Consider the following 20,865-nt stretch of genomic DNA (forward strand, 5'->3'; position numbering starts at 1 on the left):
GACTACATACCTTTACTGTTCAGCTCAGTCTTCTTCTTCTTGGCCCAGATGTTGTGGTAGTTCTCTGCTACAACCTCCACCATCCCCTACAATGGGGAACACACACATGGACATGGAGAACAATCACTTACTTGAATGTGTCACGGTGTACAACAGACCTGGGTTCCAATACTATTTGAAATCTTTCAAATACTTTTGAGTGTTTTCTTTAGCCTTCTTTAGAGTGGCAGGCGGGGTGGGGTTTGTACTTTTGGGACTGTTCTATTTGTCCTATTGTAATCTTAAACAAAGCACAACAAATTCCAATAGCATGTGAGCCCATGTCTGATGCACAGTACAGAGAAACAACCATGCCCCACAGAACACTGTACCTGCTTAGTAACATGACATCAGATATGTTTTACCTTTTATTTAACTAAGCAAGTCAGTTAATAACAAATTCTTTTTTTCAATGACGGCCTAGGAACAGTGGGTTAACTGCCTTGTTCAGGGGCAGAATGACAGATTTGTACCTTGTCAGCTCGGGGATTTGATCTTGCAAGCTTTCGGTTACTAGTCCCAACGCTCTAACCACTAGGCTACCTGCTCTAACCACTAGGCTACCTGCTCTAACCACTAGGCTACCTGCTCTAACCACTAGGCTACCTGCTCTAACCACTAGGCTACTTGCTCTAACCACTAGGCTACTTGCTCTAACCACTAGGCTACCTGCTCTAACCACTAGGCTACCTGCCTCTAAACACTAGGCTACCTGCCTCTAACCACTAGGCTACCTGCCTCTAACCACTAGGCTACCTGCCTCTAAAAACTAGGCTACCTGCCTCTAACCACTAGGCTACCTGCCTCTAAACACTAGGCTACCTGCCTCTAACCACTAGGCTACCTGCCTCTAACCGCTAGGCTACCTGCCTCTAACCGCTAGGCTACCTGCCTCTAAACGCTAGGCTACCTGCCTCTAAACACTAGGCTACCTGCTCTAACCACTAGGCTACCTGCTCTAACCACTAGGCTACCTGCTCTAACCACTAGGCTACCTGTCTCTAACCACTAGGCTACCTGCCTCTAAACACTAGGCTACCTGCCTCTAAACACTAGGCTACCTGCCTCTAACCACTAGGCTACCTGCCTCTAACCACTAGGCTACCTGCCTCTAACCACTAGGCTACCTGCCTCTAACCACTAGGCTACCTGCCTCTAACCACTAGGCTACCTGCCTCTAACCACTAGGCTACCTGTCTCTAACCACTAGGCTACCTGCTCTAACCACTAGGCTACCTGCCTCTAACCACTAGGCTACCTGTCTCTAACCACTAGGCTACCTGTCTCTAACCACTAGGCTACCTGCTCTAACCACTAGGCTACCTGCTCTAACCGCTAGGCTACCTGCTCTAACCACTAGGCTACCTGCTCTAACCACTAGACTACCTGCCTCTAACCACTAGGCTACCTGCTCTAACCACTAGGCTACCTGCTCTAACCACCAGGACCCATATGACGTCATATTACATTATATAGTATCAGAATTTGATAAGAGGGTAAAACGTTCTGGAGGACATTGTTCAATGACATTAACATAAACAACAGAGCAATTGTTCCATGGCAACAACCTGCAACTCTCTGGATAGAGTAATATTGTTCAGGTCCAAGGGTGGTTCCAGGATGAATTCGTTATCGTTGTCCTGTCAACATTAAAACATAATACAATGAATCAATAACTACAGAAATGGGTGATCTGATGGATCGACGTGGGGTGATGTTAGCCATTAAAAAAGAAAATGAAAACACACACACACACACTACCTGAGTGGACTCGGAGATCTTGCTTTGTTTCTCGATGAACATGGCCTCTCCCTCTTTGGTCCTCTCCATGTTCCAACCCATTGCCAGCATGCTCTTTAAAGACTCCTTCACTGGCCAGCGGTATGTTTCCCTCTCCTACACAGGGAGGACACAGGCACACACACTGTGGAAATGACCCTTTGAATTATTTCTGTCACAATTAATACACTAATCTCACGTGACAGATCGTTAGCTCGCTATCTAGCTAGCTAGTGCAAATAAATGTGGTTCTGGATTCTGAGGTTAGTGTTATAGTATCAACAGTACCTTCACACTAAGTGACAGGTTAGTGTTATAGTATCAACAGTATCTTCTCACTGAGTGACAGGTTAGTGTTATAGTATCAACAGTATCAACAGTATCTTCTCACTGAGTGACAGGTTAGTGTTATAGTATCAACAGTATCAACAGTAACTTCACACTGAGTGACAGGTTAGTGTTATAGTAATCAACAGTACCTTCTCACTGAGTGACAGGTTAGTGTTATAGTAATCAACAGTATCTTCTCACTGAGTGACAGGTTAGTGTTATAGTAATCAACAGTACCTTCTCACTGAGTGACAGGTTAGTGTTATAGTAATCAACAGTATCTTCTCACTGAGTGACAGGTTAGTGTTATAGTAATCAACAGTACCTTCTCACTGAGTGACAGGTTAGTGTTATAGTAATCAACAGTACCTTCTCACTGAGTGACAGGTTAGTGTTATAGTAATCAACAGTACCTTCTCACTGAGTGACAGGTTAGTGTTATAGTAATCAACAGTACCTTCTCACTGAGTGACAGGTTAGTGTTATAGTAATCAACAGTATCTTCTCACTGAGTGACAGGTTAGTGTTATAGTAATCAACAGTACCTTCTCACTGAGTGACAGGTTAGTGTTATAGTAATCAACAGTACCTTCACACTGAGTGACAGGTTAGTGTTATAGTATCAACAGTATCAACAGTATCTTCACACTGAGTGACAGGTTAGTGTTATAGTATCAACAGTATCAACAGTATCTTCTCACTGAGTGACAGGTTAGTGTTATAGTATCAACAGTATCAACAGTATCTTCTCACTGAGTGACAGGTTAGTGTTATAGTAATCAACAGTACCTTCTCACTGAGTGACAGGTTAGTGTTATAGTAATCAACAGTACCTTCACACTGAGTGACAGGTTAGTGTTATAGTATCAACAGTATCAACAGTATCTTCTCACTGAGTGACAGGTTAGTGTTATAGTATCAACAGTATCAACAGTATCTTCTCACTGAGTGACAGGTTAGTGTTATAGTATCAACAGTATCAACAGTATCTTCTCACTGAGTGACAGGTTAGTGTTATAGTATCAACAGTATCAACAGTATCTTCTCACTGAGTGACAGGTTAGTGTTATAGTAATCAACAGTACCTTCTCACTGAGTGACAGGTTAGTGTTATAGTAATCAACAGTACCTTCTCACTGAGTGACAGGTTAGTGTTATAGTAATCAACAGTATCAACAGTATCTTCTCACTGAGTGACAGGTTAGTGTTATAGTATCAACAGTATCAACAGTATCTTCTCACTGAGTGACAGGTTAGTGTTATAGTATCAACAGTATCAACAGTATCTTCACACTGAGTGACAGGTTAGTGTTATAGTATCAACAGTATCAACAGTATCTTCTCACTGAGTGACAGGTTAGTGTTATAGTATCAACAGTATCAACAGTATCTTCTCACTGAGTGACAGGTTAGTGTTATAGTATCAACAGTATCAACAGTATCTTCTCACTGAGTGACAGGTTAGTGTTATAGTATCAACAGTATCAACAGTACCTTCACACTGAGTGACAGGTTAGTGTTATAGTATCAACAGTATCAACAGTATCTTCTCACTGAGTGACAGGTTAGTGTTATAGTATCAACAGTATCAACAGTATCTTCTCACTGAGTGACAGGTTAGTGTTATAGTATCAACAGTATCAACAGTACCTTCACACTGAGTGACAGGTTAGTGTTATAGTATCAACAGTATCAACAGTATCTTCTCACTGAGTGACAGGTTAGTGTTATAGTATCAACAGTATCAACAGTATCTTCTCACTGAGTGACAGGTTAGTGTTATAGTATCAACAGTATCAACAGTACCTTCACACTGAGTGACAGGTTAGTGTTATAGTATCAACAGTATCAACAGTATCTTCTCACTGAGTGACAGGTTAGTGTTATAGTATCAACAGTATCAACAGTATCTTCTCACTGAGTGACAGGTTAGTGTTATAGTAATCAACAGTACCTTCTCACTGAGTGACAGGTTAGTGTTATAGTAATCAACAGTACCTTCTCACTGAGTGACAGGTTAGTGTTATAGTAATCAACAGTACCTTCTCACTGAGTGACAGGTTAGTGTTATAGTAATCAACAGTACCTTCTCACTGAGTGACAGGTTTAGTGTTATAGTAATCAACAGTATCAACAGTATCTTCTCACTGAGTGACAGGTTAGTGTTATAGTAATCAACAGTACCTTCTCACTGAGTGACAGGTTAGTGTTATAGTAATCAACAGTACCTTCTCACTGAGTGACAGGTTAGTGTTATAGTAATCAACAGTACCTTCTCACTGAGTGACAGGTTAGTGTTATAGTAATCAACAGTACCTTCTCACTGAGTGACAGGTTAGTGTTATAGTAATCAACAGTACCTTCTCACTGAGTGATTTATACGGCTTCAGCAGTGGGTGAGTTTTAGCCTTGTCATCCACACTCTCTCCCATTTTCCAACCCGCTGTCACCTGGAAATCAAGAATTAGGCCCTGTTAATCCAGGAGTTAGGCCAGGAATTAGGCCAAGTTAGGGCTAGGTGTTAGGCCAGGACTTAGGCTAGGAATGAGGCCATGTTAGGCCAGGACTTAGGCCAGGAATTAGGCCAGGACTTAGGCCAGGAATTAGGCCATGTTAGGCCAGGAATTAGGCCAGGACTTATGCCAGGATTAGGCCAGGAATTAGGCCATGTTAGGCCAGGACCTAGGCCAGTAGTTAGGCCTTGTTAGGCCAGGACTTAGGCCAGGAATTAGGCCATGTTAAGCCAGGAGTTAGGCCAGGAATTAGGCCAAGAATTAGGCCATGTTAGGCCAGGAATTTGGCGATGTACAGTTTAAGTTGGAAGTTTACATACACCTTAGCCAAATACATTTAAACTCAGTTTTCACAATTCCTGACATTTAATCTGAGTAAAAATTCCCTGTCTTAGGTCAGTTAGGATCACCACTTTATTTTAAGATGTGAAATGTCAGAATAATAGTAGAGAATTATTTATTTCAGATTTTATTTCTTTAGTCACATTCCCAGTGGGTCAAAAATTTACATACTGTCACGGCCCCTCCTCTGCAGTGCAGGGGCGGTTCCTCCTGCAGGCAGAGGAGGGTCGTTAGTGATTGGAGTCACCTGGGCTCAGGGTATTTGAATGGCTTCACTAAACACCTCTCTCTCTCTCTCTCTGCTCCTCCAGGTATGATCTTGTTGTGTTTGTTCCTTTGTAGTTTTGCATAGTTTTCACTCAGTCATTCACACACAGGTTCATGCATACCTGCACTTTACATACACCTTACATGATGATACTTTCACACCTCATTCCTTTTTCTTTGTTTAAAGTTAATAGTTTTGGTTTACAATAAAGAACCTTTTTGATTGGCCCATACCTGTTGTTCGTGTCCCTTCATTTTTGCTACAGGCTATGAGCCGGCCTGTGACAATACACTCAATTAGTATTTGGTAGCATTGCCTTCAAATTGTTTCACTTGGGTCAAATGTTTCGGGAAGCCTTCCACAAGCTTCCCACAATAAATTGGGTGAATTTTGGCCCATTCCTCCTGACAGATCTGGTGTATCTGAGTCAGGTTTGTAGGCCTCCTTGCTCGCACACACTTTTTCAGTTCTGCTCACACATTTTTTATGGGATTGAGATCAGGGCTTTGTGATGGCCACTCCAATACCTTGACTTTGTTGTCCTTAAGCATTTTGCCACAACTTTGGAAGTATGCTTGGGGTCATTGTCAATTTGCTTTAACTTCCTGACTGATGCCTTGAGATGTTGCTTCAATATATCCACATAATTTTCCTTCCTCATGTACCATCTATTTTGTGAAGTTCACCAGTCCCTTCTTGCAAAGCACCCCCACAACATGATGCTGCCACCCCCCGTGCTTCACTGTTGGGATGGTGTTCTTCGGCTTGCAAGGCTCCCCCTTTTTCCTCCTAACATAATGATGGTCATTATGGCCAAACAGTTCTATTCTTTGTTTCATCAGACCAGAGGACATTTCTCCAAAAAGTACAATCTTTGTCCCCATGTGCAGATGCAAACCGTAGTCTGGCTTTTTTATGTAGGTTTTGGAGCAGTGGCTTCTTCCTTGCTGAGCAGCCTTTCAGGTTATGTGGATATAGATACTTGTGTACCTGTTTCCTCCAGCATCTTCACAAGGTCCTTTGCTGTTGTTCTGGGATTGATTTGCACTTTTCGCACCAAAGTACGTTCATCTCTAGGAGACAGCGTGTCTCCTTCCTGAGCGGTATGACGGCTGTGTGGACCCATGGTGTTTATACTTGCGCACTATTGTTTGTACAGATGAATGTGGTATCTTCAGGCATTTGGAAATTGCTCCCAAGGATGAACCAGAAATACATCCACAGGTACACCTCCAATTGACTCAAATTATGTCAATTAGCCTATCAGAAGCTTCTAAAGCCATGACATCATTTTCTGGAATTGTCCAATCTGTTTAAAGGCACGGTCAACTTAGTGTATGTAAACTTCAGACCCACTGGAATTGTGATACAGTGAATTATAAGTGAAATAATCTGTCTGTAAACAATTGTTGGAAAAATGTATTGTCATGCACAAAGTTGATGTCCTAACCGACTTGCCAAAACTATAGTTTCTTAAGAAGACATTTGTGGAGTGGTTGAAAAACAAGTTTTAATGACTCCAACCTAAGTGTATGTAAACGTCCGACTTCAACTGTAATATAACTTACATTTAAACTCATATACAGGAAAGACAGTGTCTGAACCTAGTTGTGAGGTTACAGTACCTTCTCTGAGGACCACTTGACGTGGGAATGCTCTGCAAACTTGTTGGCGATGTAGTCCAGTTTCTCTGGAAGGGAGATACTAGAAAGAAGGAGGAGACAGACACCACTGTTAGTCCTTCCTTTTAATACAGCCCAGACATCTAGTGCAGTAAGGGTTAGTCTCACTCTGCTCCCATCTTTTAGTCCTATATGGTGTCATAATGAGCCTGTGTGTTCTGGGGATTCTGACCTTCATGTCCTACTTTTGGTCATTTGTGTTCAATAACAGCTTTTAAATGTCAAAGTCTCTCTCTCCCTGGGCCACTTACTTGGCAGTGTTGATGGGTTTGGGGTCGAAGTTGCCGTGTGCATCCACAGACGCCTGCTTCTCCAGGGTGGCACCAGGGCTGGCATCCACATAGTCAGGTGGCAACGCCCCAGCGGTAGCACTCAGACAGGCCATGCCAGTCTTGAACAGGTCAGAGTCAAACTTCTGTATGGGGGGAGACAAACAGAGACAGGGGAAACAGAGGGGTGAGGTAATAAATAGAGAAAGGAGAGACAGAGGGGTGAGGTAATAAATAGAGACAGGGGAGACAGAGGGGTGAGGTAATAAATAGAGACAGGGGAGACAGAGGGTGAGGTAATAAATAGAGACAGGGGAGACAGAGGGGTGAGGTAATAAATAGAGACAGGGGAAACAGAGGGGTGAGGTAATAAATAGAGACAGGGGAGACAGAGGGGTGAGGTAATAAATAGAGACAGGGGAGACAGAGGGGTGAGGTAATAAATAGAGACAGGGGAAACAGAGGGGTGAGGTAACAAATAGAGACAGGGGAGACAGAGGGTTGAGGTAATAAATAGAGACAGGGGAAACAGAGGGGTGAGGTAACAAATAGAGACAGGGGAGACAGAGGGGTGAGGTAATAAATAGAGACAGGGGAGACATAGGGGTGAGGTAATAAATAGAGACAGGGGAGACAGAGGGGTGAGGTAATAAATAGAGAAAGGGGAGACAGAGGGGTGAGGTAATAAATAGAGAAAGGGGAGACAGAGGGGTGAGGTAATAAATAGAGACAGGGGAGACAGAGGGGTGAGGTAATAAATAGAGACAGGGGAGACAGAGGGGTGAGGTAATAAATAGAGAAAGGGGAGACAGAGGGGTGAGGTAATAAATAGAGAAAGGGGAGACAGAGGGGTGAGGTAATAAATAGAGACAGGGGAGACAGAGGGGTGAGGTAATAAATAGAGACAGGGAGACAGAGGGGTGAGGTAATAAATAGAGACAGGGGAGACAGAGGGGTGAGGTAATAAATAGAGACAGGGGAAACAGAGGGGTGAGGTAACAAATAGAGACAGGGGAGACAGAGGGGTGAGGTAATAAATAGAGACAGGGGAAACAGAGGGGTGAGGTAACAAATAGAGACAGGGGAGACAGAGGGGTGAGGTAATAAATAGAGACAGGGGGAGACAGAGGGGTGAGGTAATAAATAGAGACAGGGGAAACAGAGGGGTGAGGTAATAAATAGAGACAGGGGAGACAGAGGGGTGAGGTAATAAATAGAGACAGGGGAAACAGAGGGGTGAGGTAATAAATAGAGACAGGGGAGACAGAGGGGTGAGGTAATAAATAGAGACAGGGGAAACAGAGGGGTGAGGTAATAAATAGAGACAGGGGAAACAGAGGGGTGAGGTAATAAATAGAGACAGGGGAGACAGAGGGGTGAGGTAATAAATAGAGACAGGGGAAACAGAGGGGTGAGGTAATAAATAGAGACAGGGGGAGACAGAGGGGTGAGGTAATAAATAGAGACAGGGGGAGACAGAGGGGTGAGGTAATAAATAGAGACAGGGGAAACAGAGGGGTGAGGTAATAAATAGAGACAGGGGAGACAGAGGGGTGAGGTAATAAATAGAGACAGGGGAAACAGAGGGGTGAGGTAATAAATAGAGACAGGGAGACAGAGGGGTGAGGTAATAAATAGAGACAGGGGAGACAGAGGGGTGAGGTAATAAATAGAGAAAGGGGAGACAGAGGGGTGAGGTAATAAATAGAGAAAGGGGAGACAGAGGGGTGAGGTAATAAATAGAGACAGGGGAGACAGAGGGGTGAGGTAATAAATAGAGACAGGGAGACAGAGGGGTGAGGTAATAAATAGAGACAGGGGAGACAGAGGGGTGAGGTAATAAATAGAGACAGGGGAAACAGAGGGGTGAGGTAATAAATAGAGACAGGGGGAGACAGAGGGGTGAGGTAATAAATAGAGACAGGGGGAGACAGAGGGGTGAGGTAATAAATAGAGACAGGGGAGACAGAGGGGTGAGGTAATAAATAGAGACAGGGGAGACAGAGGGGTGAGGTAATAAATAGAGACAGGGGAGACATAGGGGTGAGGTAATAAATAGAGACAGGGGAAACAGAGGGGTGAGGTAATAAATAGAGACAGGGGAAACAGAGGGGTGAGGTAATAAATAGAGACAGGGGAGACAGAGGGGTGAGGTAATAAATAGAGACAGGGGAGACAGAGGGGTGAGGTAACAAATAGAGACAGGGGAGACAGAGGGGTGAGGTAATAAATAGAGACAGGGGAGACAGAGGGGTGAGGTAATAAATAGAGACAGGGAGACAGGGGGTGAGGTAATAAATAGAGACAGGGAGACATAGGGGTGAGGTAATAAATAGAGACAGAGGGAAACAGAGGGGTGAGGTAATAAATAGAGACAGGGGAGACAGAGGGGTGAGGTAATACATAGAGACAGGGGAGACAGAGGGGTGAGGTAACAAATAGAGACAGGGGAGACAGAGGGGTGAGGTAATAAATAGAGACAGGGGAGACAGAGGGGTGAGGTAATAAATAGAGACAGGGAGACAGGGGGTGAGGTAACAAATAGAGACAGGGGAGACAGAGGGGTGAGGTAATAAATAGAGACAGGGGAGACAGAGGGGTGAGGTAATAAATAGAGACAGGGGACACAGAGGGGTGAGGTAATAAATAGAGACAGGGGAGACAGAGGGGTGAGGTAACAAATAGATATTAGAAAGTCTTCCAGACTATCTGTTACTTTCTCTCATTCTAGCTCTCTCTGCTGCTCTCTTAGACAGGGGCAGTTGGGTCAAAAGAGGACAGACAGAGAGAGAGAGAGAGAGAGAGAGAGAGAGAGAGAGAGGGGAGCAGAATGAGGAAGAGAGAGCGAGAGGAAGAGAAGGGCATAGGGGGAGAGAGAGAGAGAAATACTGCAGAGCCACATAGCAGTGATCTGTCACAGTCTGATAAATGATTAATCTATTTCATATTTCAGCGACACTCCAGCTCAGTTCACAGTCCTCTTCCACTGTATTTCTCTCTCTCATTCATACTACCATGAATCTGTTACCTAGAGACACACACTACCATGAATCTGTTACCTAGAGAGACACACACTACCATGAATCTGTTACCTAGAGAGACACACACTACCATGAATCTGTTACCAAGAGAGACACACACTACCATGAATCTGTTACCTAGAGAGACACACACTACCATGAATCTGTTACCTAGAGAGACACACACTACCATGAATCTGTTACCTAGAGAGACACACACTACCATGAATCTGTTACCTAGAGAGACACACACTACCATGAATCTGTTACCAAGAGAGACACACACTACCATGAATCTGTTACCAAGAGAGACACACACTACCATGAATCTGTTACCTAGAGAGACACACACACTACCATGAATCTGTTACCTAGAGAGACACACACTACCATGAATCTGTTACCTAGAGAGACACACACTACCATGAATCTGTTACCAAGAGAGACACACACTACCATGAATCTGTTACCTAGAGAGACACTCACACTACCAGGAATCTGTTACCTAGACACTCACACTACCAGGAATCTGTTACCTAGAGACACTCACACTACCAGGAATCTGTTACCTAGATGCAAGTCAGTCGGGAGTAAAGTAATGTACTGTAACCCCTTAAGCCTTCATTAGCATCCTATTAAAGCAGAGCTGAGGGACAACACAGAGTCTGTAGGCTACACATAACAGTACCGTCCATCTGTACCTTCGCTGAGAGGGAGTCGAATATTCCCCAGAAGAGTTTCTTGGTGAGCAACAGTTCTTCCTCCGAGGCCATGCCGGAGCTCCCTAGCCCCGAGGGAAGACAGTAGTACTTCCAGCTCTGCTCATAGTGTTCAGTCAGCAGCTGGAGGAAACACAAAGAGACAACAGTTGACTAGTGTTGACAAACCCTCAGGTCCCCGTGATGATAGATATAGCAGCTCAGTGCTGATGTAAACCAGGGTAATGATATGATTCGTATTTCAGACTGTCATAAACACATCTTATTAGGAGAGGATGAAGCTCGTGACAGCTTGTCCTTTTTAAACATTTCCTCTCTGGCAACAGTCAGCAACACAAACAAACTGTTCTTCTGGTCGTTCTCCTATCACACGGAGAAGGAGAGATATCTCACCCTGAGGGGCATCTTGTACTCTGTCAGTATGGGATCTTACCCTGAGTGGCATCTTGCAGTACTCTGTGAGCATGGGATCTTACCCTGAGTGGCATCTTGCAGTACTCTGTGAGCATGGGATCTTACCCTGAGTGGCATCTTGCAGTACTCTGTGAGCATGGGATCTTACCCTGAGTGGCATCTTGCAGTACTCCGTCAGCAGGGGAACATCGAACACCAGACGTCTCAGCAGCTGTTGCATCATGGAAGGGCGCAGGTGTCTGTAGGGCAGCAGGTGGAAGAGAGAGCTGTGATTGACACACAGTCAAATACGAACATATCTCAGGTTGGAATATAAGGCTCTAACTAGGGTCGCACACGTCAGTAACTTTTACAAAATTCCCAGTTGGAAGATTCCAGAATCAGGGAATAAGCCGTGAACACTCCGACTTCGACCGGAAAAAAAACATTTTGTGAAAGCTCTGCTATAAAGCTACCAGTTACAGATTGGTTGATCATTATCATGACAACACCACCGTTACAGATTGGTTGATCATTGTCATGACAACACCACAGTTATAGATTGGTTGATCATTGTCATGACAACACCACAGTTACAGATTGGTTGGTCATTGTCATGACAACACCACAGCTACGGATTGGTTGGTCATTGTCATGACAACACCACAGCTACAGATTGGTTGATCATTGTCATGACAACACCACAGCTACAGATTGGTTGATCATTGTCATGACAACACCACAGCTACAGATTGGTTGATCATTGTCATGACAACACCACAGCTACAGATTGGTTGATCATTGTCATGACAACACCACAGCTACAGATTGGTTGGTCATTGTCATGACAACACCACAGCTACAGATTGGTTGATCATTGTCCTGACAACACAACAGTTACAGCAGAGCCCAGGGCATCAACAGAGCCTTAGAGGTTTATAACATGGTGCTAGTCTGTTAGTTCTTACTTGCAGATGGCAAGCAGACACTCCTCGATAGAGTCTCTCTGGGCCTTGGTGAGGGAGCGGCCCTTGGACAGCCGATAGATAGTGTGGAGGGTAGAGTCGATGAGCGCCGCGTAGTGCTCCGTGCCAGAGAAGTGGCCAGCACACCTGGTCAGCAGGGGAAGCAGGGCTGAACCGATGTACCTGTTCATGGCCAGAGCTGTCTCTGTGGTGCTTAGCACATCCTACAGGCCAGAGGACAGACTGAAATGTTACTGAATGACAGAGGATAGACCAGAGGTCAACAGACTGACATGTTACTGAATGACAGCGGATAGACCAGAGGTCAACTGACTGACATGTTAGTGAATGACAGAGGATAGACCAGAGGTAAACAGACTGACATGTTAGTGAATGACAGAGGATAGACCAGAGGTAAACAGACTGACATGTCACTGACATGCCTGCCTCTAAACCACTAGGCTACCTGCCTCTAAACCACTGGGCTACCTGCCTCTAAACCACTAGGCTACCTGCCTCTAAGCCACTAGGCTACCTGCTTCTAAACCACTATCCTACCTGCCTCTAAACCACTATCCTACCTGCCTCTAAACCACTAGGCTACCTGCCTCTAAACCACTAGGCTACCTGCCTCTAAACCACTAGGCTACCTGCCTCTAAACCACTAGGCTACCTGCTCTAAACCACTAGGCTACCTGCCTCTAAACCACTAGGCTACCGGCCTCTAAACCACTAGGCTACCGGCCTCTAAACCACTAGGCTACCGGCCTCTAAACCACTAGGCTACCTGCTCTAAACCACTAGGCTACCTGCCTCTAAACCACTAGGCTACCTGCTCTAAACCACTAGGCTACCGGCCTCTAAACCACTAGGCTACCGGCCTCTAAACCACTAGGCTACCGGCCTCTAAACCACTAGGCTACCTGCCTCTAAACCACTAGGCTACCGGCCTCTAAACCACTAGGCTACCGGCCTCTAAACCACTAAGGCTACCGGCCTCTAAACCACTAGGCTACCTGCTCTAAACCACTAGGCTACCGGCCTCTAAACCACTAGGCTACCTGGCTCTAAACCACTATCCTACCTGCCTCTAAACCACTAGGCTACCTGCCTCCCCAACCTAGCAGGTTCCAACATAGCACTAACCCACCCGTCCAGCTTAACAACTATTCATTAGAGCTGGGCTGAAAGAAAAGCCGGCCCACCCAACAACTCTCCAGGACCAACGGTTGGTGACTGACTTACCACCGTTACACAACTATTAGAGAGAATCTCGGCATGTCAAGTACACAACCATGAATCAAAGGACTGAGTTCGGTTCCACCTGTGTGTTAGACATTATCCCTGAGGTCACAGTGACCTCTAAGGCAGACGGTTTCAGCATGCATTGAGATAAATGGGGACTGTCAGCGTCGCTTTCTCTCTCTCTCTGTCTCTCCCAAGGGATTATGGTCCCATGGCAACGGTCTCCCATGGCTACAGTTTCCGTGCCAGCGTGGGGAATACTAATCCTCCCCCACAGGACCAGATGGAGCTGGGATGAGTAAACTGAACTAAGGTTTATCAAACAGACTTTTCTTGTTTTGATGGATCCACATTGAACTTGAATCACATGGATCCACAACGAACTTGATTCACATTGATCCACATTGAACTTGATTAACATGGATTCACATTGAACCTGATTCACTTGGACCAAGGTGCAAAACAGCAGTCAATATTTACCCAACAACTCATCAACTCTGTTACTGTCGTCATTAGAGCTCTTTGATAAACATGTTGTTACACGTACAAGAGGTTATTACAAGCTATGGAGAGAGGATGAATGAATAGATGTATTGATTGGTTGATTGATATGTGAATGTTTGCTGTGTTTTCTCATTGACTGACTGACCAACCAAAGACTCTCTCCTACTCACCATGTCCAGGGAAGACTGACTGGCTCACTGACCGACTGACTGGTTTACTAACTGACTGACTGACTGTGACTGACTGGTTCACTGACTGACTGGTTCACTGACTGACTGGTTCACTGACTGACTGACTGGTTCACTAACTGACTGACTGGTTCACTGACTGACTGACTGGTTCACTGACTGACTGACTGGTTCACTAACTGACTGGTTCACTGACTGACTGACTGGTTCACTGACTGACTGACTGACTGGTTCACTGACTGACTGACTGGTTCACTGACTGACTGACAGGTTTACTAACTGACTGACTGACTGGTTCACTGACTGACTGACTGGTTCACTGACTGACTGACTGGTTCACTAACTGACTGACTGACTGGTTCACTGACTGACTGACTGGTTCACTGACTGACTGACTGACTGGTTCACTGACTGACTGACTGGTTCACTGACTGACTGACTGACTGGTTCACTCACTGACTGACTGACTGGTTCACTCACTGACTGACTGACTGACTGACTGGTTCACTCACTGACTGACTGGTTCACTAACTGACTGACTGGTTCACTGACTGACTGACTGAATGACTGGTTCACTGACTGACTGACTGAATGACTGGTTCACTGACTGACTGACTGATTGGTCTCTTCTACTCACCGTGTCCAGGGAAGCGGAGGCACGGAGGTCAGGCAGGAAGCCCACCTCCAACAGGTGTAGCAGGAAGCTCTGGTCCTCCACGCCGTACACACGATCCAGGAACAACACCATTGGGGCCTTGTGGTCCGGACAGAAACTAGCCGACATGTCTGGCTCTGTCACACTACCGTCTGGGGGTGGAGGAGGAGGAGGAGGAGGAGGAGGAAGAAGAGGTGGAGGAGGAAGAGATAGAGGAGGAAGAGGAGGTGGAAGAGGAGGAGGAGGTAGAGGAGGATGTAGAGAAGAGGAAGAGGTAGAGGAGGAGGAAGAGGTAGAGGAGGAGGTAGAGAAGGAGGAAGAGGTAGAGGAGGAAGAGGTAGAAGAGGAGGAGGAGGACGAGGAAGAGGTGGAGAAGGAGGAAGAGGTAGAGGAGGAAGAGGTAGAAAAGGAGGAAGAGGTAGAAGAGGGGGAGGAGGACGAAGAAGAGGTAGAGAAGGAGGAAGAGGTAGAAGAGGCGGAGGAGGAGGAGGAAGAGGTAGAGAAGGAGGAAGAGGTAGAAGCCAAAATCCAACCAAAATTGGACGTTAAGGATATGAAAGTTCTGATAGAACCAATACATTCTACTGAGTAATATGTGTTAAAATATGTTACTGGGTCCTACCTTTATTGACGATGGGCATCTTGAGTGGAATACTGATGATGCCAACCAGGTCTGTAGTAGGAACCAGGGAGCGCAGGATGGCACGGATACGCAAGGCCTCGCCTTTACCCTTGTTGATCAGCTGAAAGAAGGAGGGAGGGAGAGAAAGAGGGAGGGAGAGAGAGAGAGAGGGAGAGAGAGAGAGAGAGAGAGAGGGAGAAAGAGAGATCGAAAAAATGGAAAGGGAGAGAGAGAGAGAGAGAGAGAGAGAGAGCGAGAGAGAGAGAACAAGAGAGATAGAATGTTAATTATAAATGTTGTAGGGTGAGGGCAGCATCTACCAGGGATGCTGTCGTTTTGGGCTAGGCATCTCACTGAGACTACCAGGGAGGAATAAAGGATCAATAATAATGATGTCACTCAACATGCATTTCAGGAGCGCAGCGTCCCAGCAGGTCAATGAGTGCAGAGTAGAAGGACATGATGGCGTTCCCGGTATGGACCACTTCTTCCTCTTCCTCCTCACCAGACCTGGAAGCAGAGAGGGATGTGAAGGTCTCACTGGTCACGGTCAAAAAAACAAAACACCCCTGGCAACACCTAAATGCCAATGTCTGCCCTAATGTGACTTTAAGTTCAGCAAAACAAAAGCCCTTCAACATTAGCTAGTGAATCCCTGAGGCGATATATTATGTTCATTAGAGGCCTTGTGGTAAAGACATTGTATCTTGTTGAACGGGAGTCGTTACCCAGTAGGTTCTCCTTCAGCTGTAGAGGGCAGGTCCAGAGCAGGGTCCTCTGATATCTTAATGGCTTCCAACATGGCCGCCAGCAGGCCGTTGCCACCCTCTCCCCTCAGAGCGGGACCAAAACACTCGGGACGCCTGATCAGCAGCTTCACCACCGTGTTAGAGTTCTCCTCCACACTCTCACCTGGAGGGAGGGAGGTAGGGAGGGTGGGAGGGAGGTAAGGAGGGAGGTAGGGAGGTAGGGAGAGAGGGAGGGAGGTAAGGAGGGAGGGAGGTAAGGAGGTAGGGAGGGAGGTAAGGAGGGAGGGAGGGAGGTAGGGAGGTAGGGAGGGAGGTAAGGAGGGAGGGAGGGAGGTTAGGAGGGAGGGAGGGAGGGAGGTAGGGAGGTAAGGAGGGAGGGAGGGAGGTAAGGAGGGAGGGAGGTAGGTAGGGAGGTAAGGAGGGAGGGAGGTAAGGAGGGAGGGAGGTAGGGAGGTAAGGAGGGAGGGAGGTAAGGAGTGGGAGGGAGGGAGGTATAAGGAGGGAGGGAGGGAGGTAAGGAGGGAGGGAGGTAAGGAGGGAGGGAGGGAGGTAAGGAGGGAGGGAGGTAAGGATGGAGGGAGGGAGGTAAGGAGGGAGGTAAGGAGGGAGGGAGGTAGGGAGGGAGGGAGGGAGGTAGGGAGGGAGGGAGGTAAGGAGGGAGGTAAGGAGGGAGGGAGGGAGGTAATTAGGGAGGGAGGGAGGTAATTAGGGAGGGAGGGAGGTAAGGAGGGAGGGAGGTAAGGAGGGAGGGAGGTAGGTAGGGAGGTAAGGAGGGAGGGAGGGAGGTAAGGAGGGAGGGAGGTAGGGAGGTAAGGAGGGAGGGAGGTAAGGAGTGGGAGGGAGGGAGGGAGGTAAGGAGGGAGGGAGGGAGGTAAGGAGGGAGGGAGGTAAGGAGGGAGGGAGGGAGGTAAGGAGGGAGGGAGGTAAGGAGGGAGGGAGGGAGGTAAGGAGGGAGGGAGGTAAGGAGGGAGGGAGGTAAGGATGGAGGGAGGGAGGTAAGGAGGGAGGTAAGGAGGGAGGGAGGGAGGTAAGGAGGGAGTGAGGTAAGGAGGGAGGGAGGTAGGTAGGGAGGTAAGGAGGGAGGGAGGGAGGTAAGGAGGGAGGGAGGTAAGGAGGGAGGGAGGTAAGGAGGGAGGGAGATAAGGAGGGAGGGAGGTAGGTAGGGAGGTAAGGAGGGAGGGAGGTAAGGAAGGAGGGAGGTAGGGAGGTAAAGAAGGAGGTAAGGAGTGGGAGGGAGGGAGGTAAGGAGGGAGGGAGGGAGGTAAGGAGGGAGGGAGGTAAGGAGGGAGGGAGGGAGGTAAGGAGGGAGGGAGGTAAGGATGGAGGGAGGGAGGTAAGGAGGGAGGTAAGGAGGGAGGGAGGTAGGGAGGGAGGGAGGTAGGGAGGGAGGTAAGGAGGGAGGGAGGGAGGTAATTAGGGAGGGAGGGAGGTAAGGAGGGAGGGAGGTAAGGAGGGAGGGAGGTAGGTAGGGAGGTAAGGAGGGAGGGAGGGAGGTAAGGAGGGAGGGAGGTAGGGAGGTAAGGAGGGAGGGAGGTAAGGAGTGGGAGGGAGGGAGGGAGGTAAGGAGGGAGGGAGGGAGGTAAGGAGGGAGGGAGGTAAGGAGGGAGGGAGGGAGGTAAGGAGGGAGGGAGGTAAGGAGGGAGGGAGGGAGGTAAGGAGGGAGGGAGGTAAGGATGGAGGGAGGGAGGTAAGGAGGGAGGTAAGGGGGAGGGAGGGAGGTAAGGAGGGAGGGAGGTAAGGAGGGAGGGAGGTAGGTAGGGAGGTAAGGAGGGAGGGAGGGAGGTAAGGAGGGAGGGAGGTAGGGAGGTAAGGAGGGAGGGAGGTAAGGAGTGGGAGGGAGGGAGGGAGGTAAGGAGGGAGGGAGGTAAGGAGGGAGGGAGGGAGGTAAGGAGCTCCCATACCTCTGTCTCTCTCTCTCTCTGTCTCTCTCTCTCTCTGTCTGTCTCTCTCTGTCTCTCTCTGTGTCTCTCTCTCTCTCTCTCTCTCTCTCTCTCTCTCTCTCTCTCTCTCTCTGTCTCTCTCTGTGTCTCTCTCTCTCTGTCTCTCTCTGTCTCTCTCTGTCTCTCTCTCTCTCTGTCTCTCTCTGTCTCTCTCTGTCTGTCTCTGTCTGTCTCTCTCTCTGTCTCTCTCTGTCTCTCTCTGTCTGTCTCTGTCTGTCTCTCTCTCTGTCAATTCAATTTCAATTTCAATTCAAGGGCTTTATTGGCATGGGAAACATGTGTTAACATTGCCAAAGCAAGTGAGGTAGATAATATATAAAGTGAAATAAACAATAAAAATTAACAGTAGACATCACACATACAGAAGTTTCAAAACAATAAAGACATTACAAATGTCATATTATATATATATATATACAGTGTTTTAACAATGTACAAATGGTAAAGGACACAAGATAAAATAAATAAGCATAGATATGGGTTGTATTTACAATGGTGCGTGTTCTTCACTGGTTGCCCTTTTCTCGTGGCAACAGGTCACAAATCTTGCTGCTTTGATGGCACACTGTGGAATTTCACCCAGTAGATATGGGAGTTTTTCAAAATTGGATTTGTTTTCGAATTCTTTGTGGATCTGTGTAATCTGAGGGAAATATGTCTCTCTAGTATGGTCATACATTGGGCAGGAGGTTAGGAAGTGCAGCTCAGTTTCCACCTCATTTTGTGGGCAGTGAGCACATAGCCTGTCTTCTCTTGAGAGCCATGTCTGCCTACGGCGGCCTTTCTCAATAGCAAGGCTATGCTCGCTGAGTCTGTACATAGTCAAAGCTTTCCTTAATTTTGGGTCAGTCACAGTGGTCAGGTATTCTGCCGCTGTGTACTCTCTGTGTAGGGCTCTCTGTCTCTCTCTCTGTCTCTCTGTCTCTCTCTCTCTCTCAATTCAATTCAACAGCTTTATTGGCATGGGAAACATGTGTTAACATTGCCAAAGCAAGTGAGGTAGACAACACTCTCTCTGTCTCTCTCTCTGTCTCTCTGTCTCTCTCTCTCTCTCTATCTCTGTCTCTCTGTCTCTCTCTCTCTCTTTGTCTCTCTCTCTCTCTGTTTCTCTCTTTCTCTCTCTCTCTCTTTGTCTCTCTCTCTCTGTTTCTCTCTCTCTCTCTCTCTGTTTCTCTCTTTGTCTCTCTCTCTCTCTCTCTCTCTGTCTCTCTCTCTATCTGTCTCTCTCTCTCTGTCTGTATCTCTGTCTCTCTAACGTACCGTTGCTGAAGACAGCGAAGCGGAGGAAAGACAGATATCTCTCTCCTTCTATGGGGTTCCAGCCAATGTCCGGGTATCCTTTAGCCAGCAGCATGGCACAGCTCTGCAGCCCACAACCTGCCAAGTAGGTCACCACCTACGGAACACACACCTGAGTGAGTCCATGCTGAAAGTTTTAATGCACTCATCACTCAAGAGTTAGTCATGCCAGAGTCAGGGACTGACACTCCAGCCTGCCTGTTCAAGTTGAACAAATGTGATGTGACATGCAGTAGAGGGGTAGCTGGGTATTATGTGATGTGACATGCAGTAGAGGGGTAGCTGGGTATTATGTGATGTAACATGTAGTAGAGGGGTAGCTGGGTATTATGTGATGTGACATGCAGTAGAGGGACAGCTGGGTATTATGTGATGTGACATGCAGTAGAGGGGTAGCTGGGTATTATGTGATGTAACATGTAGTAGAGGGGTAGCTGGGTATTATGTGATGTGACATGCAGTAGAGGGACAGCTGGGTATTATGTGATGTGACATGTAGTAGAGGGGTAGCTGGGTATTATGTGATGTGACATGCAGTAGAGGGGTAGCTGGGTATTATGTGATGTGACATGTAGTAGAGGGGTAGCTGGGTATTATGTGATGTGACATGCAGTAGAGGGGTAGCTGGGTATTATGTGATGTGACATGTAGTAGAGGGGTAGCTGGGTATTATGTGATGTGACATGCAGTAGAGGGGTAGCTGGGTATTATGTGATGTGACATAGAGTAGAGGGGTAGCTGGGTATTATGTGATGTGACATAGAGTAGAGGGGTAGCTGGGTATTATGTGATGTGACATGCAGTAGAGGGGTAGCTGGGTATTATGTGATGTGACATGCAGTAGAGGGGTAGCTGGGTATTATGTGATGTGACATAGAGTAGAGGGGTAGCTGGGTATTATGTGATGTGACATAGAGTAGAGGGGTAGCTGGGTATTATGTGATGTGACATAGAGTAGAGGGGTAGCTGGGTATTATGTGATGTGACATGCAGTAGAGGGGTAGCTGGGTATTAAGTGATGTGACATGTAGTGACAGGAGATGTGTGTGCGTCTAACCTTCTCAAGGTCAGGCTCCTCCAGAGCGAGAGCCAGGCTGTTGTTGTCCATCACTGAAGACGCTGCTACGTCCAGGGGAGTGGAACCCCTCATGGCTGGGGAGGCTGGGGGGGAAACACATCGATACAACGGCCCAAATAGTTCCTCACGAGTCACTGATACAACTACAACCACGCATCTTGTAATCATGGGTAGAGAAGATATTTCCTTGTGTCTGAAATATCAGACACGCAGACATCAGAAGACCCTGAGGACCTTGAGTGTCTAAGCTGTAATTGTGGTAGTAT

The 20,865-nt window shown here is 46.9% G+C and overlaps 1 protein-coding gene across 2 annotated transcripts in view; it reads right to left on the bottom strand.

Moving 5' to 3' along the window:
- The window catches only part of LOC112249821 (ryanodine receptor 3-like), a 101,364-nt gene that overhangs the window by 59,600 nt on the left and 20,899 nt on the right, over positions 1–20,865 (bottom strand). For both annotated transcript variants that reach the window (XM_042321431.1, XM_042321430.1), the window contains exons 12-26: positions 20,579–20,682; positions 19,483–19,618; positions 16,262–16,445; positions 15,938–16,043; positions 15,534–15,654; positions 14,894–15,063; positions 12,323–12,543; positions 11,524–11,614; positions 10,944–11,084; positions 7,205–7,368; positions 6,897–6,975; positions 4,509–4,598; positions 1,801–1,935; positions 1,608–1,679; positions 11–86 (exon numbers count right to left, since the gene is read on the bottom strand). In XM_042321431.1, the coding sequence (XP_042177365.1) occupies positions 11–86; positions 1,608–1,679; positions 1,801–1,935; positions 4,509–4,598; positions 6,897–6,975; positions 7,205–7,368; positions 10,944–11,084; positions 11,524–11,614; positions 12,323–12,543; positions 14,894–15,063; positions 15,534–15,654; positions 15,938–16,043; positions 16,262–16,445; positions 19,483–19,618; positions 20,579–20,682 (1,890 nt within the window). The remainder of the gene's footprint in view (positions 1–10; positions 87–1,607; positions 1,680–1,800; positions 1,936–4,508; positions 4,599–6,896; positions 6,976–7,204; positions 7,369–10,943; positions 11,085–11,523; positions 11,615–12,322; positions 12,544–14,893; positions 15,064–15,533; positions 15,655–15,937; positions 16,044–16,261; positions 16,446–19,482; positions 19,619–20,578; positions 20,683–20,865) is intronic.

The sequence above is a fragment of the Oncorhynchus tshawytscha genome, linkage group LG05, assembly GCF_018296145.1.
Source record: "Oncorhynchus tshawytscha isolate Ot180627B linkage group LG05, Otsh_v2.0, whole genome shotgun sequence".
NCBI lineage: Eukaryota > Metazoa > Chordata > Actinopteri > Salmoniformes > Salmonidae > Oncorhynchus > Oncorhynchus tshawytscha.